The sequence below is a fragment of the Acomys minous genome (genome assembly GCF_964271855.1).
Source record: "Acomys minous genome assembly, chromosome: 5".
In the NCBI taxonomy this organism is placed as follows: domain Eukaryota; kingdom Metazoa; phylum Chordata; class Mammalia; order Rodentia; family Muridae; genus Acomys; species Acomys minous.
The window spans coordinates 43700420-43713740 of NC_140494.1; the positions used below are offsets into that span (position 1 = coordinate 43700420).

At 47.5% G+C, this 13321-nt stretch overlaps 1 protein-coding gene across 1 annotated transcript in view; it reads right to left on the reverse strand.

Moving 5' to 3' along the window:
* Nucleotides 1-13321, reverse strand: part of ANKH (ANKH inorganic pyrophosphate transport regulator) — a 137015-nt gene that overhangs the window by 14233 nt on the left and 109461 nt on the right. The window contains exon 8 of the mRNA XM_084783518.1: nucleotides 11307-11402. Within this exon, the coding sequence (XP_084639644.1) occupies nucleotides 11307-11402 (96 nt within the window). The remainder of the gene's footprint in view (nucleotides 1-11306; nucleotides 11403-13321) is intronic.

A 13321-nucleotide genomic window follows, 5' to 3' on the forward strand; every position in this document is an offset into this window, starting at 1 on the left:
CTGCCTCATGACATGACGACAGTGCATGAAAGTAGCCACTATGACTGACTGGTAGGCGTCGGCACTGTTGAATGACAGGGAGTAAGGCTGGAGTGGCTGCCACACCCTAAGGCATCTGCTAAAGAGTGACTTCATGGAAAGCCTCAGGAGACAGCCCCTGAAACGACAGTGGGAGAGGGTGACTGGGAAAGAGGACGCAGGTGGGAAAACCAGAGGAGAAAGGATGACTGACAAGAGTAAGCAGTGTGGAGAGGTCGGGTCTTCTTATGTTAGGTCAGGCTGGCAAAACGTCAGCCTGTTGAATGTAGTAGCCAATTATATACACCACAGAAACAGAGCTTGGTTCTCTGCGCTGGAGTGCTGGCAAAAATAATGGTAAGGTGTTGCCTTAGTGCCTGATGGTCTCCGGCTAGCTTGCTGGCAAACATTGCTATTATTTCAAACAGCAGGGGGTGCTGTGCACCAAGCACAGAGGGGGATACCGGGCTTCACAGGCCTGCCAGCTCCGCAGGCTGTCTGTATCTACAGAATGTGTGGCTCCGGATCTGGAGGGTGTGCACAAAGTCCCACACACTAGCTTCAGTGTGGTTTTTGCTTGATGACCTAACATTAGATCCAGAGTTTGGGGCTTAGGGGAAGGGAGTAAGGGATGCAGGTTCAGTTTCACAATGTGCGAGTTCTCTGGATGTAGGTGGTAGAGTCACAAGGGGGCAAGATGGTAGTTTCCTATTACGTGTATTTTGCTATAGTTAAGATGTTTTCAAAGAGGGCTGAGGAAATGGAGCCACGGATAAAGTTCCTGCTGTCATGGCTGAGGACCAGAGTTCAGACCCATCTATAATGCTGGGAAGGCTTGTTGGCTGCCTGGAACCTCAGCACTGGGGAGGCAGACATCTGGTGAAAGCTGGCTCACTAGACTCGCTGCAACAGGTCAGCTCCAGGTTTACCAAGAGATCCTGCCTTAAAAAAAAAAAAAGTAGCCGGTGGTGGTGGCACATGCCTTTAAGCCCAGCACTCAGGAGGCAGAGGCTGTGGATCTTTGGGAGGTTGAGGCCAGCCTGGACTCCAAAGAGAGTTCCACAACTAGCAGGGATACACAATGAGACCCCATCACGAAAAAACAAACGAACAAAAACTTCTGGAAGTTGGAGAGTTGGATTAATCATTAAGAGTGCTGGCTGCTCTTCCAGAGGAGGCAAGTTCAATTCCCAGCATCCACATGGTGGCTCTCAACCAACTTTGAATCCATCTCAAGGAATCTGATGCCTTCTTCTGGCCTCTGGGGGCACTGTATGCATGTGGTACACAGAAATAAATGCAGCAGTATTTAGGCAAATATGAATATACATACAGTGAAACTAAAAATAAAGTGCTTGAACAAGACAATTTACTTCAACCTGAACATGAACACACATGTATACACATGTATCTGCATACACCAGTGCCCCACACATTCAAGTACACATACATAAATGCCAACAAGTTTTGAGAAGAAGGGAAAAAATGATCATAAAGGCACAAGCTTGACCATCTGCCTTTTCAAAGCACATATGGATGTACACAGTCTATTATGAGGAGGGCTTAGGGAGCACTTTTAATGCGTAAATGCTGCTGCATCTCTCCAATGAATCAGTCAAACCCCCCCCCCCCACCCCAAATCTACAAGAGGTGCTGAATTAAAAAATCAGGCCCTAGTGGTCAGCTTCCAGAGAGCACCCTGAATGTGAGGGTGGGGGAGGCAGTTCCGTGGGAACAAACTCTGACCTGTCGCCTCAAGCCGAGAGCTTTCCGTGTTCTTTCACAGAGCCCTCCTACGATTCTGGAGCAGTGCCTCTTTACAGCTTCTTCATGATGGGGATACAGGCCCTTCTCCCAATTTCCAGGATGCCCCGAGGCACTGGAAAGAACCCTATCCCGGGTCTTGGTATGAGAAAGCTGCAACCTCTGTTCATTTACCTTCTGTCCTGTTCCAACCCCTATGCACAAGGGAGTCATTTTCTTCTGCTGGATGAAGGGAACAATGAGGCAGCAGTCTCCACCTCATGGCGCGGGGGAGGGGCGTGCAGCAGAAACAAAGGCTGACACAGGCAGCCTTTGTTCTAGACAAAGGGTCAGCATGGTACCACGGCTAGGACAGGCCCCAGCAGTCCCCAGGAAGGCCAGAGTGACAGCTGCACAGGAGGGTAGTTTAGCAACAGGGAGGTAAGACTGGGTCATTCATAGGAACTCAACAGCTAATCTAGACGAAAGAGGCCATCAAAACAGAATAGCCAATAGTGGTTTTTAATCTTTAGCAGCTTGGGAGTTGCTATGGTCTGCTATATAGGGCCCTCAATTGCAGTTTCTCTTGGAATAACAGGATGGTACCAGGCATGAGGTGGTCCTGGTGTGCCCAGCACATGAAAGACTCCACCTATTAAACAAGAGTAGCAGTCAAAGTGGGAGATTATGGCAAACTACTTTGAGATGGGAAAATTGAGGGCATGAGGTGCCTTGCAGACTCTGGTCCCAGGTTCTGACCCTCTAAGCTGGGTGTTTTTGTCCCAGAGCCTCTGGATCTACCAGTGGTAGGTGACTCACAGGCAGGCAGACCTCAGGAGCAGGTGAGGGCCCACCTGGCTTTCCTAGGGAATAGGACACTGTGAATACTAGCTTGTAGTGACAAGCTTGTAGTGACATTGTTGTCTTTCATAGGTGGAGGCAAACTGGGGGTGCAGAGGCAGGGCCCCTGCATCTCTGCATCTATGGAGCCCATCAATATTAGCCCATCAGCATTAGAGGGGATCCCTGGTTCATGAAGAGGACCCCTGTGCAAAGGGGGGCCTGCTAGTGCAAAGTAAAGCTGCTTCCTTTGTTCTGCTTTCTCTCTCTGGGCACATCTCCCTGAAGCCTGAAACTCTAAAGCTTTTGGACTAAGGTCTTCGGAGTAGCAAATACCCTCCTTCGCAGGTCTGGGTGGCCTCTGCTGGGGTGACATTCAGGTGCCTTCCAGCACTGAGGCTCGACAGATTCACTAGCTGTGTAGTGAGTCCAGGCTTGGATTGGCAAATCCTTGAGGAAGGGCCTGGACAGGTGCCTGGCTACCCTCTCGTCTCCAGAGGCTCCAGTATCTACACCATTCAAGCTGTGGCATCCTGCAATAGCAACACACAGCAGACTAGGGCACAGCATGGCCACAAAGCCGGAAAGGGTGCACAGACCACGTGAAGGGAATCTGAGGGAGGGGAGTGTAGGATGCTGGGACAACTACATGTTCAGAGGCTCAAATCATGCTGTCAGCTTGCTGAAAGACTCCCAAGTGGCAGGCAACTTCAGGAGATGCCAGGAGCTGAGCCCAGTAGGACCCCAAAGGAGGGTTGCAGGAGGGGCCAGTTCCGGACTGCCAAAAGAATATGGCTGCTTGGCTCTTACTGGGCTCTGGCTTATTCTGGTGCCCCATGGCTAATTTACAAATACCTGTGGCAGCCTTAAGTTAATAAAATCCCTAATTCAAAGGTGACTTGGCCAGGTCAGACCTGATTTATAGTTTGTGTCTCATTTTCTCAGAAGAGCCACAAAGGGAAAAAAAAAAAAAAAAAAAAGAAAGAAAACGTCATGGGCTGATGACAATTCTTGCACATTCTATCGACATTTATGTCCTCAGTGACATGCTGAACATGCTATAAGAAATATTAAATATGAGTCATTTCTATCAGATACTATAATATTTGTGTTTAGGCAAGGAGTTCAAATCTTTTTATTTACCTCGTGCAAATGTTTAATCCTCCTCACCCAGTAAGACCTTGGTTTACACAATAGCTCTACGGTAGGAATCTGACAGCCTGGAGCAGTGAGGGACCCCCTTCCTATTCCTCCTTCATTTCCTGTGCACCAATTCTTTCCAAACTAGCCAACTGAGTAAGATTCTGAGATTGGACCCTTCAGCCAATGGGGGACAGTCTCAGCCACCAGCTGGGTTAGTAAAAACTAATGACTTCCTATCTTGATGGGTTGGTCTTTTCTAGACCACCCTCTTGATCAGAGTAAAGTCGGCCTTGTCTAGACACTTCGTCTGGAATGTTCACTTCTTTCTTTGTAACCCTGAGTTTATTTCTTACAATGCCATGCGCATCACCCTCTTTCCTTTCATAATAGTTCTCCTTTATCCTCAAGGGACACGCCCCAGGGCTCTCAGTGGATGTGTGAAACTGTACACAGTACCAAGTCCTATAGATACTTCTTCTTCTTGTGCCTATATGCCTATAGAATTCAATTTCTAAATTAAAAACAGCAAGAGATTAACAACAAATAAACTTTCAATGTTATAGTATGTTGCGGCAACACACTATGATGTGGGCTAACACCAATGAGATGAGGTGAAGGAAGGTGACCGGCCCAGGTCTTGTGACACAGTGCTACAATAACTCAAGAATATGGCGTGTACAAAATCACTGCCATGTGATATGTCACAGGCACTCAACCTCACACGTGAGACAGCCGCTACTAAATGATCATCTAGCATGGTCACGCATTGCTACAATCAAATACCGGGAAGTACAACTCAAGGGAGGGAAGATTTATTTTGGCCATAGCCCCTGAGGTTCCAGTCATGGCTGGGGAGGAAGAGTAGCTCCTTATCACAGTGGCCAGGAAACAGAGTGGGGACCCCCATGCTCTAGAGATGTCTCCCTTTCATTCTGGGGCCCCAGCCTATGTCATGGTGAGGCCTAAACTCAGGACAGGTCTTTCTCCCTCCCTTGCTCTCAGAGGTGTGCTTTAACAATCATGCAGGTGTTTCTCAAGCCACTGACCACTGAAGCTGACAAGGTTAACGCTGACGGTGACTAACATGCCTGTCATGTGTGCAGAGTGGTAACACGAGACAAAGGGTAGATTCATGGCCTGGTGGCACCAGATTTCACTGTGCTACTCAGAACTGTAGTTATAAACTTTCTGGAACTTTCCAAATCATATTTTTTTTTTGGGCTGCGGTTGACCACAGATAACTGAAACCACAGAGGGAAAAATCTGTGGCTAAGGAGGGACTACTGTATTTTCTTTTTCTCTAAAGTACCTGTTAGTACCTATAGTTGGAAGAATAAGGACCACCCAGAGATAATATGCACCCCCTAATCCCCACAACTACTAAATATACTTTCTCTGGTAGCAGGTGTGATTAAATGAAGGACTTTGAAATGAGATCATCTGGGTGGATCCCAAATGCTTCATTTTCTTGCTGAGGGTCAATGTGTTCTTCAGCCCATCAGTTAAGATTCCGCCTGTACACAGCTGAAGGGGCAATCAGCTGACTTCCATTATAGTGATTTTTTGGGGGGGCTCAGAAGAGACAGCAAGATCCCCAAGAACAGTTTCATGGCATTGCTCGGAGCTCTTTATTGGGTCTGAACAAGTGGTCCATCTGCTCCAGAGTCCAAGGGAGCCTCCCTATCCAGGATGGATTCTAAGAGTGGCTGCACTAAGTCATGCTGAGGCCTTCACAGAGCAAGCCAAAAACCCCTCTGCTAACCCCAGAGGGTCCTGATCACTTCATATTGTTCGTCAACCAAATGACCTCTCTCATCAGCAAAGGTTCCCAGTGGCAACTTAGCATCTGGGTCTTTAGCATGCTGGTATCATCCTAAGCTTGCTTGATAGGTTTGGAGATAATGTTTTGCTCTTCTTTTTGAAATCTCATGTAATCCAGGCTGGCTTTGAATTCCTTATATAGCCAAGTATGACCTGAACTTCTGGTTTTTTTCTGTTTCCATCTTTGAGTGCTGGGATTATAGGCATATGTCACCATGCCCAGTTTATACAGTGCTGGGGATGAAAGCCAGGGCTTTGTGTGGCTAGACAAGCATCCCACCAAGCAGCCATATCTGGTCTTCAATGGTAAATTGAGGATGGAACAGAACCTGTGCAGTGGGACTTGGTAGATAGTGGCATGCCTTGATGGGTGATGTATTGGAATGTAATCCCCACTGGGATTAAAACCTAGCAAAGCAACTTAAATCTAATACTGGCTCCTGCTTCTAGGAGTTCCCTTCACCCAGGCTCAGACAGATCAGAGTGACACTGATCTTAACTTCCTTGTGTGTGCATGTGTGCACATGTGTGTGTAGGTAGGGGTGTCTGTGCAGATACAAAAGCCAGAGGTCGACAGATAGTGTTTCTCATCACTCTACACTTTGTCTTTTCTTTTCCTCTCTCTCTCTCTCTCCCCAGAGCTGGACCATTTGGCTAGACCAGCCAGTGAGCCCCAGAGATGCTCGCTCCCGTGTCTCCCCTCCTTCACCTCCACCACATGAGCTTTGTGCATGGCTTCCGTGTGGGTGGCATCAAGTGCTGCTCTTCAGGCCTGTGTGGCAAGTCCTTTACCCACCGAGCCGTCTCCCTAGCTCCCTATCTTAACTTTTTTTTTTTTTAGGAAGAACCAGATCCATAAGTACCAACAAGTCCTGAGCTTGCATCCCTTTGTACTCTACTATTGGAGGCGCTGCCATTTGAGGGCATCCCAGCAGTTTTCTTCTCTCTCAGCCTCAGGCAGCAGTGACATACTTGCTACACTCCTGTCCTCTCCCCCGAGCAGCTTCGACTGGTTGAAGCTGAGGCCTTGGTTCTTATGTGGACAATGGGATGCACTGTGGAGGCCTGGCGGTCCTCCAACCTTGGCATGACCCAAGTGCCCTGGTCAAACCCTAGTGAGAGTTACATTCCATGGTTGCATTCTTAACACGGGTCAGCTCACCAAAAACCAACCTTAGCCCAAAGCATTATGTCTAATTTACTGGTTTCTGAATTACACACCTTTACAAATTCCTCTGAGGTTCACAACGTGTACTGCAAAGACTCACAGGGCCCTGAGTACTGGGGGTGGGGGAACCCCAAGGTGTGTACCTCTATGTCTGTCATTCTGCTCTTCTTTCTGTGCCAGCCTCCTGTCTCTTTTTCTGACCAGCCAATCCTTCCTCCCTCTCGCTGGCATCTGTCTGACAGTCTATCTGAGATCCTTGCTTTCTACATCTCTGATCTCATGGGATCTGGCATTCGGGCGGTGTTGGGAGGGTTGGGTAGGCTGTCCACTACACAGAAGTGCCACAGGGGATTCACATGCCAAGATCCATCTGGCTCAGTGCCTGTTTCTACTGTGTACAAAGGGGGCTCGAGAAGGCCTCCAAGGCAGCCAAGCCCGTGCTTTGCATAGATTCTCCTCCTCTTGTCCCAGAGCAGAGGGGCCCATTCTTGGCACCAGCTCCCCCAAACTAAAGCAGTGGGGAATCTGAGAAGAGAAATACTCAATGCTCTTAAAAGGCCATTTGTGAACTCAGATGGAAGCCGGTCAACTGTTAGCAGCCGAAGCTGTTAGAACTCCCTGCTCATTACGGTTTGTCGAGTGTCAGGAAGAGTTCAAAAGGAAAAGGGAGTCCCAGGCAAATTTTGAGTTGATGAACAAATTCTACAAATTGAGCAGCCTGATTTACTAGCTTTTACTGAGCTGGCCTGGTTTCTGGAAACAGGTGGTCTGTTACATTTTGGGGATACTTATCCCCTACCAACAGTACTATTTGGAAGACATGTGCCACTCTGATTAGCGGTTTTTACTTCAGCCCTACGTCTAGAGTTCAGCAGGGACCACGACGAGCTTCACGGGCACGTGCGCAATATGGATTCTCAGCTCAGGTAGCCCGTTCCTCTCGCAGCAAAGGAAATCTTCCTCCTTGCCTACTTCTCAGGCTCACAACATTGTCTACTGAGACAAGCAGCCTTCTAGGACACACTGGGTGTTACAGGACTTCATAGACACAAAAGTAAATGCAACTGTGGCTCTACAGGAAGGTTCTGGCTAATTGGCTGCTGCATGGGCGACCACCGGTTCTTTGCATTTGGCTTCTTATCTGGACCAGTGGTTCACAATTCAGCCACTCTTGGATGGCTACAGCACAGCATTCCCACAAGCAAGCCATCATTGACACTGCTCTTTAAAGAGCAGATTGTAGTATGCAGTCAACTTGCTAACTCCAGTCTACTCCCTCCTGGGTCTTAAGGGGTTAATCATCTGGCAATCTGTCCTTTGGCTCTGTTAGACCCACTAATGATTCTGAACCTCTTTTATCTCCCTGGATAGGCGGTTTACAGACTGGACGGGTCTCCTGTGAAGCACCAACAGCGAGACACCAATCCGTCACAGCAGCACACACTGCCTTTCTGCTTACCCTCCTCCTGTATGCACATCCTCATAGAGAACAGGTATCACAGATGACAAGTGACAGCTGATTGGTCGATTCATGGGTTATCATGGATGGGCCTTGTAGCTCTAGGTTATGTAGACCTATGAATGGCATGGACTAAGGGCACCAGTAGATGTGCAAGAATCAGTGTGTCATGTGATATTAAAAGGCACACACACACACACATACACACTGACAGAGGTTCAGTTTAGAAAAATCCAATTTTACATTTTCTATGTGCCTTTTAGTGACAACTCCATCAGCCATGATGTTGGACCAACAGACTAAACTGTTATGAAGACAACCAAGCCACACATTCGACTACTGTAGCTTTAAATGCTGTACCAACCATGGACATTACACACAGTAAACATCGAACCCCTACTCTGATCTACCCAATGAACAGGACATTCTTCACAGTTGAGTGGAGAGCAGGGACTGATTCTGACATGAACTCTGGTACCCCATATTTGACCACTTCCCTTTGGTGGGGAGACCTGGTGGCACTCAGAGAAAGGATAAGCAGGCTACCAAGGTGAGACTTGAGAGGCTGTGACCATATAATGGGGGAGGAGGTCCCCCTCAATCACAGACATAGGGAAGGGGAATAGGGTGAAAGTGGAGGAAGGGAGGAACGGGAGGATATAAGGGATGGGATAACAATTGAGATGTAATCTGAATAAATTAATTAAATAAAATAGAAAGAAAAACAAAACAAAACAAAACAAAATGTTGAAGACATAATTTCTTCAGGCACAGAGTCACATGCTCCTGTTTGGAGACTTGGGGAGGTCAATGGGACAGAGTTCCAAGCAGTGGATCTCTAGTAAGTTCTATTGCTGGGCAAGTGGCCTGATCACTTACTCTTAGTTGATTCTTTTTCTGAAAATTAAAGTTTGTTTTTAACTATTTACCTCCAAATCCCCCTTCCAATAAGGGCTTCCAAGTCCTTGTTTCTAAGGTAGACTCACACCAAGGGAGCCTTACTTACATGTTTTCTTGATCTGGGATTAAAATAAGAAAGCAACATCTTCTGGGAGAGAGCTGTAACTATTCTTCCAGATCCTGTCATTATTTCACACGTGCTCAAGATCAAATTTACAAAGGCTCAAACTATTGACCATAGATCACGGTGAGAAAGGCTGTCCTTACAAGGTGTGGCCATGTTCTCCTTTACTCGGTGCCAGCTATGAGAAGGTATGCCCATGTGAGAGAAGACAGGCCAGGAACCCCTTGCAGCTGAGCCAAAGACAGCCCGAGCTGTCAGCTCTGAGCAGGTGAGGCTCAGTCCCAGAATCTGGCTTCAAGCAACTTTTGACTCCAAGTCATTTAACAGTCTCCAAAAGCTGAGGTCTGTTCCTGGAACAGAAACTTCTGGTTTTTTTCCTAAAATACCCTTTTGAGCAGTTTCAGAGTTGTTCAGTGTTTTGCTAACATTTTAGGGAACTATGGAAAAACTGGCACACCATAGGAAGAAAGGAAAAAAAAAATGCCAACAGAGGAACAGGTCACCTGAGGTCACTGGTCAACTGCAACCACAGATGTGATCAGAAATTCCTTCCTAGCAGGAGCCTCGGGTTCATGTGTGTCACCGCATCCCACAGGGGCAGGTGGTTGGAGAGGTAGTGTTGGTGAAGATGGGTGCTGAGGGTGTGACGTTGTAACTAGGTGTTTCCAAAGGCTTTCTGTGAGTCCAGGTGTTGGACCAGATATTAAGCCTTAGCTTTTGAGTGGTTGCTGGAGATTTGAAACTTACTTAGGTCTTGCTTTTCAAGGAAACCAATGCTGCTCACCAAGCTAAATGTTCTGAGGACTACAGCGAAGATGGCAGTTACTGTCTTCCTGTTCCTAGGAAGACACTTCAGCACTTGGCCCTCTTTGTTGCCTGTTAGTGATGCCTGAGGAACACATGCTGGCAATCAGTAGATAGTTTGTATAAATAAAAATTAAGTTCTACAGGATTTTAGCAGTGGCAGCCACAGCAACAAAGGAGAACTGAGCTGAGTTTAAAGAGCTGTATTCTTTAATCCCTTAAGAATCCCATGGCACAGCTACCGTGTATGCTGCTATGTTTGTCCTTGCCTTTAGGAAATGTTTAAACTGTCAGTCTCAAACTGTATACTCTGCATGGGCACCATCCCTAACGTTTTCTGAGTATTATCTTTCCATATGAGAGCTTAGCAAAGCTAGGATGTATTGTTTACTTAAGAATGTACACCCAGGCCAGGCAGTAGTGTCATACACCATTAATCCCAGCACTTGGGAGGCAGAGGCAGGTGGTTCTTCAGGTTCGAGGCCAGCCTGATTTACAGAGTAAGTTCCAAGATAGCCAGGGATGTCTCGAACAAACAAACAAAAAACAAGAAAAACAAAAACCAAAAAAATGTACACCCGAACTCCTAGAGGCAGAGGCAGGAAAATGAAAATCTCTGTGAATTCTAGGCCAACCTGTTCTACATAGTGAGTTCCAGGCCAGCCTGGTCTACACAGTGAGACCCTTATTTACAGTTCTGTGCCCTACACACCTTCCCACCGTTCCCACCGGCATCCCAAACAGGGCTGTTACTGTCCTTTTTAATTATAACAGACATTTTGCGACTCAGGAGAGACCCCCATTATAGTAAATCAGCTATATCTGTACAATGTGATTAGGAAAATGATTTCTACTAGAGAAAATATACTAGTTACATTTGGGAAAGGGCAGTGGCATTTACAAAGTTGACTTGAGTTCAAAAGATATTCTCTCTCTCTCTCTCTCTCTCTCTCTCTCTCTCTCTCTCTCTCACACACACACACACACACACACACACAAGAGTGTTATTTAGATTAGAGCTGTCTTTCTTGATCATGTCTGTGGGCCTGAGAAGCAACAAATTTATTCTTAGAGTCAATGATCTTGAGCAACAGTCATTAATTAAGACAGTCAGGCATCACATTATGAAATATAGGATTCTTCCTTTAAGATGGCAATTTCCCTTTGTGGGCAGCACTCACGAAGAGAAAGAGAGGGAATGTGCTCTCTCCCCGGCCCCTCTCACCCCCCCCCCAGCCCCTGCCCCCAGCACCCCTCCCCCCGCTCGGTCCCCAGTCTCCCCTTACCGTCAGTGACAGTGCCATGCAGACAAATGTGAACTTTTTGATGTGGGCCGAGGTGACCGTGTTGCTTGTGTTCGCCAGTTTATTGCTGGGGTTATTCTGGGAAAAGAGAATGGCAGCGATGACAAGGCTAGGTTATCCTTGGCTGAGCCCCCAGGTCACAAAGAGCACCTTGTTTTATTTGACGTGCCTCAAGTATGGATCTCAAGTGACAGCTCGGAAGATGGCTGTCACACTGGGTCTCTGAAACGGCTGTCAGATTCCTGTCCAGAAACATTAACCAGAGGGAACTCTGGCCTCTTTCAATTCTCTGTCCTTGGCACCAGGCTGCCACCTCACCCCGAAGGGCCTTGGCTCTGAAGCCTGCTTCCTGACTCATGTGTCCCCTTCTGGCTTCGGCAGACCCTGTGCTTGGCCACCAGGATTGGTGTCTCCTTAAATGCCTTGGTTCACTGATCTCTGGGGATCTTCTCCTCCCTACCAAAGGAATACTACTTCCCCTGAGCACTTACCAGCTGCTCTGTGCCCCAGACACGCCTTCCCACCAGTCCCACCTGCACCCCAAACAGGGCTCCTATTCCCCCCCAACCCCTGCATCCAAGCAGTTGTCTCTTCTCCCTTGGTTGGATTTCCTGGTTTTTAAAGTACCCCTCTTCTAAAGGTCCAGCCCCTCCCTAGCCCACCTGCTTGTGAAAGCCTCTCTAACCTTTGACTGATTGACAGTTTCCTGGCCTCCCTCCTGATGATGCTGGAGCTGTTTGGGTAGACAGCGTGTCCTCAAATGCTCAGACCCCTGTGCACCAATCACTGAGATTACATCCTGCATGTCCCGCCCACTCTCCGGCCCAGAGGAACTTAACCAGAACAGCATATCAAGGAGCATTTGCCACACTTGAGGTGTAAGGAAATCCTGTAAGCAGGTGCTTCAGCGTATCTTCTCACGGGTCACCAAAGGGCACAGTGAGGGAAGAGGCCTGTTGACGCCATCTAACCCACTGCGCTCTCCTAACCAACACTCCAAGAAAATCAGAGAAGAATCCCGCTCCACTATAGATCAAATTAGCTCCAGAGCTGAGGAACAAAAGCCGTCCATGACACCTGGCCCCTCATTGGCTTAATAGAGAGCAGGGGTTGGAGGAACAGAAGCCGTCCATGACACCTGGCCCCTCATTGGCTTAATGGAGAGCAGGGATTGGGGGAGACACTATAAACCTCAGGCAGTCATGCCCAAAGACTCCTGGCCCATGCTGGTGGCCACGGTAGGACACCTTCATTTGTAAGAGAGCACAGACGCGCCTCTGCAGAAGTGGTGGAAACGAAGTGGCACACCAGCATTAGACAAGCAGTTTGGTTTGACTTGCCCAATGAACTCTTTGATAGACAACCACTTTAAAAAAAAATAGAGAATTTGCACACATGGTTTATATTTAGTCAGAACCACTACAAGGTATGTGAACCATTTTAGATCTTTTCTTCTGAAACCCACAGAGAGGTCAGAGACTGCCATCGTCAAGACAAGGAACGTAGGCAGCCCACACGGAGGGATCTAAGGTATTAGTGGCCAGATGGCATTCCCAAACACGGCTTGGGATTGCTCACCAGAATGTGTGCAAACAATGGTGAGGCTTTAAACGGACCCCAAGTAACTCTAGTTGCTGGCCAGAGGGAGGCTCATTAAAGAAAAAAAAAAATTCATAGCTTCTAACCCTTGTGATTAAAACGATGTTTTTATTGGGTGCGCCCGCTGAAGACACAGAGGGTGGTATTGTTAAGTTTTATTATTATTAGGTAGCCAAAACCAACTTCACCTGGGACAGTCCCAGCCAACAGTTCACCCCCTCGGTACATAGCCACTCTCTTGTCTGTGTGAGTCACATTATATAATCTTACTTACCAACGGCAGAAGAGAAATTTAGCCAAGACTGACATCTGCATTGGGTTTCTAGGACTTAGCACACACACGTTCCTTGAAACGAAAGCGGGAGTTCTATCTATAGATTGCGTTAACTCACTAAGCA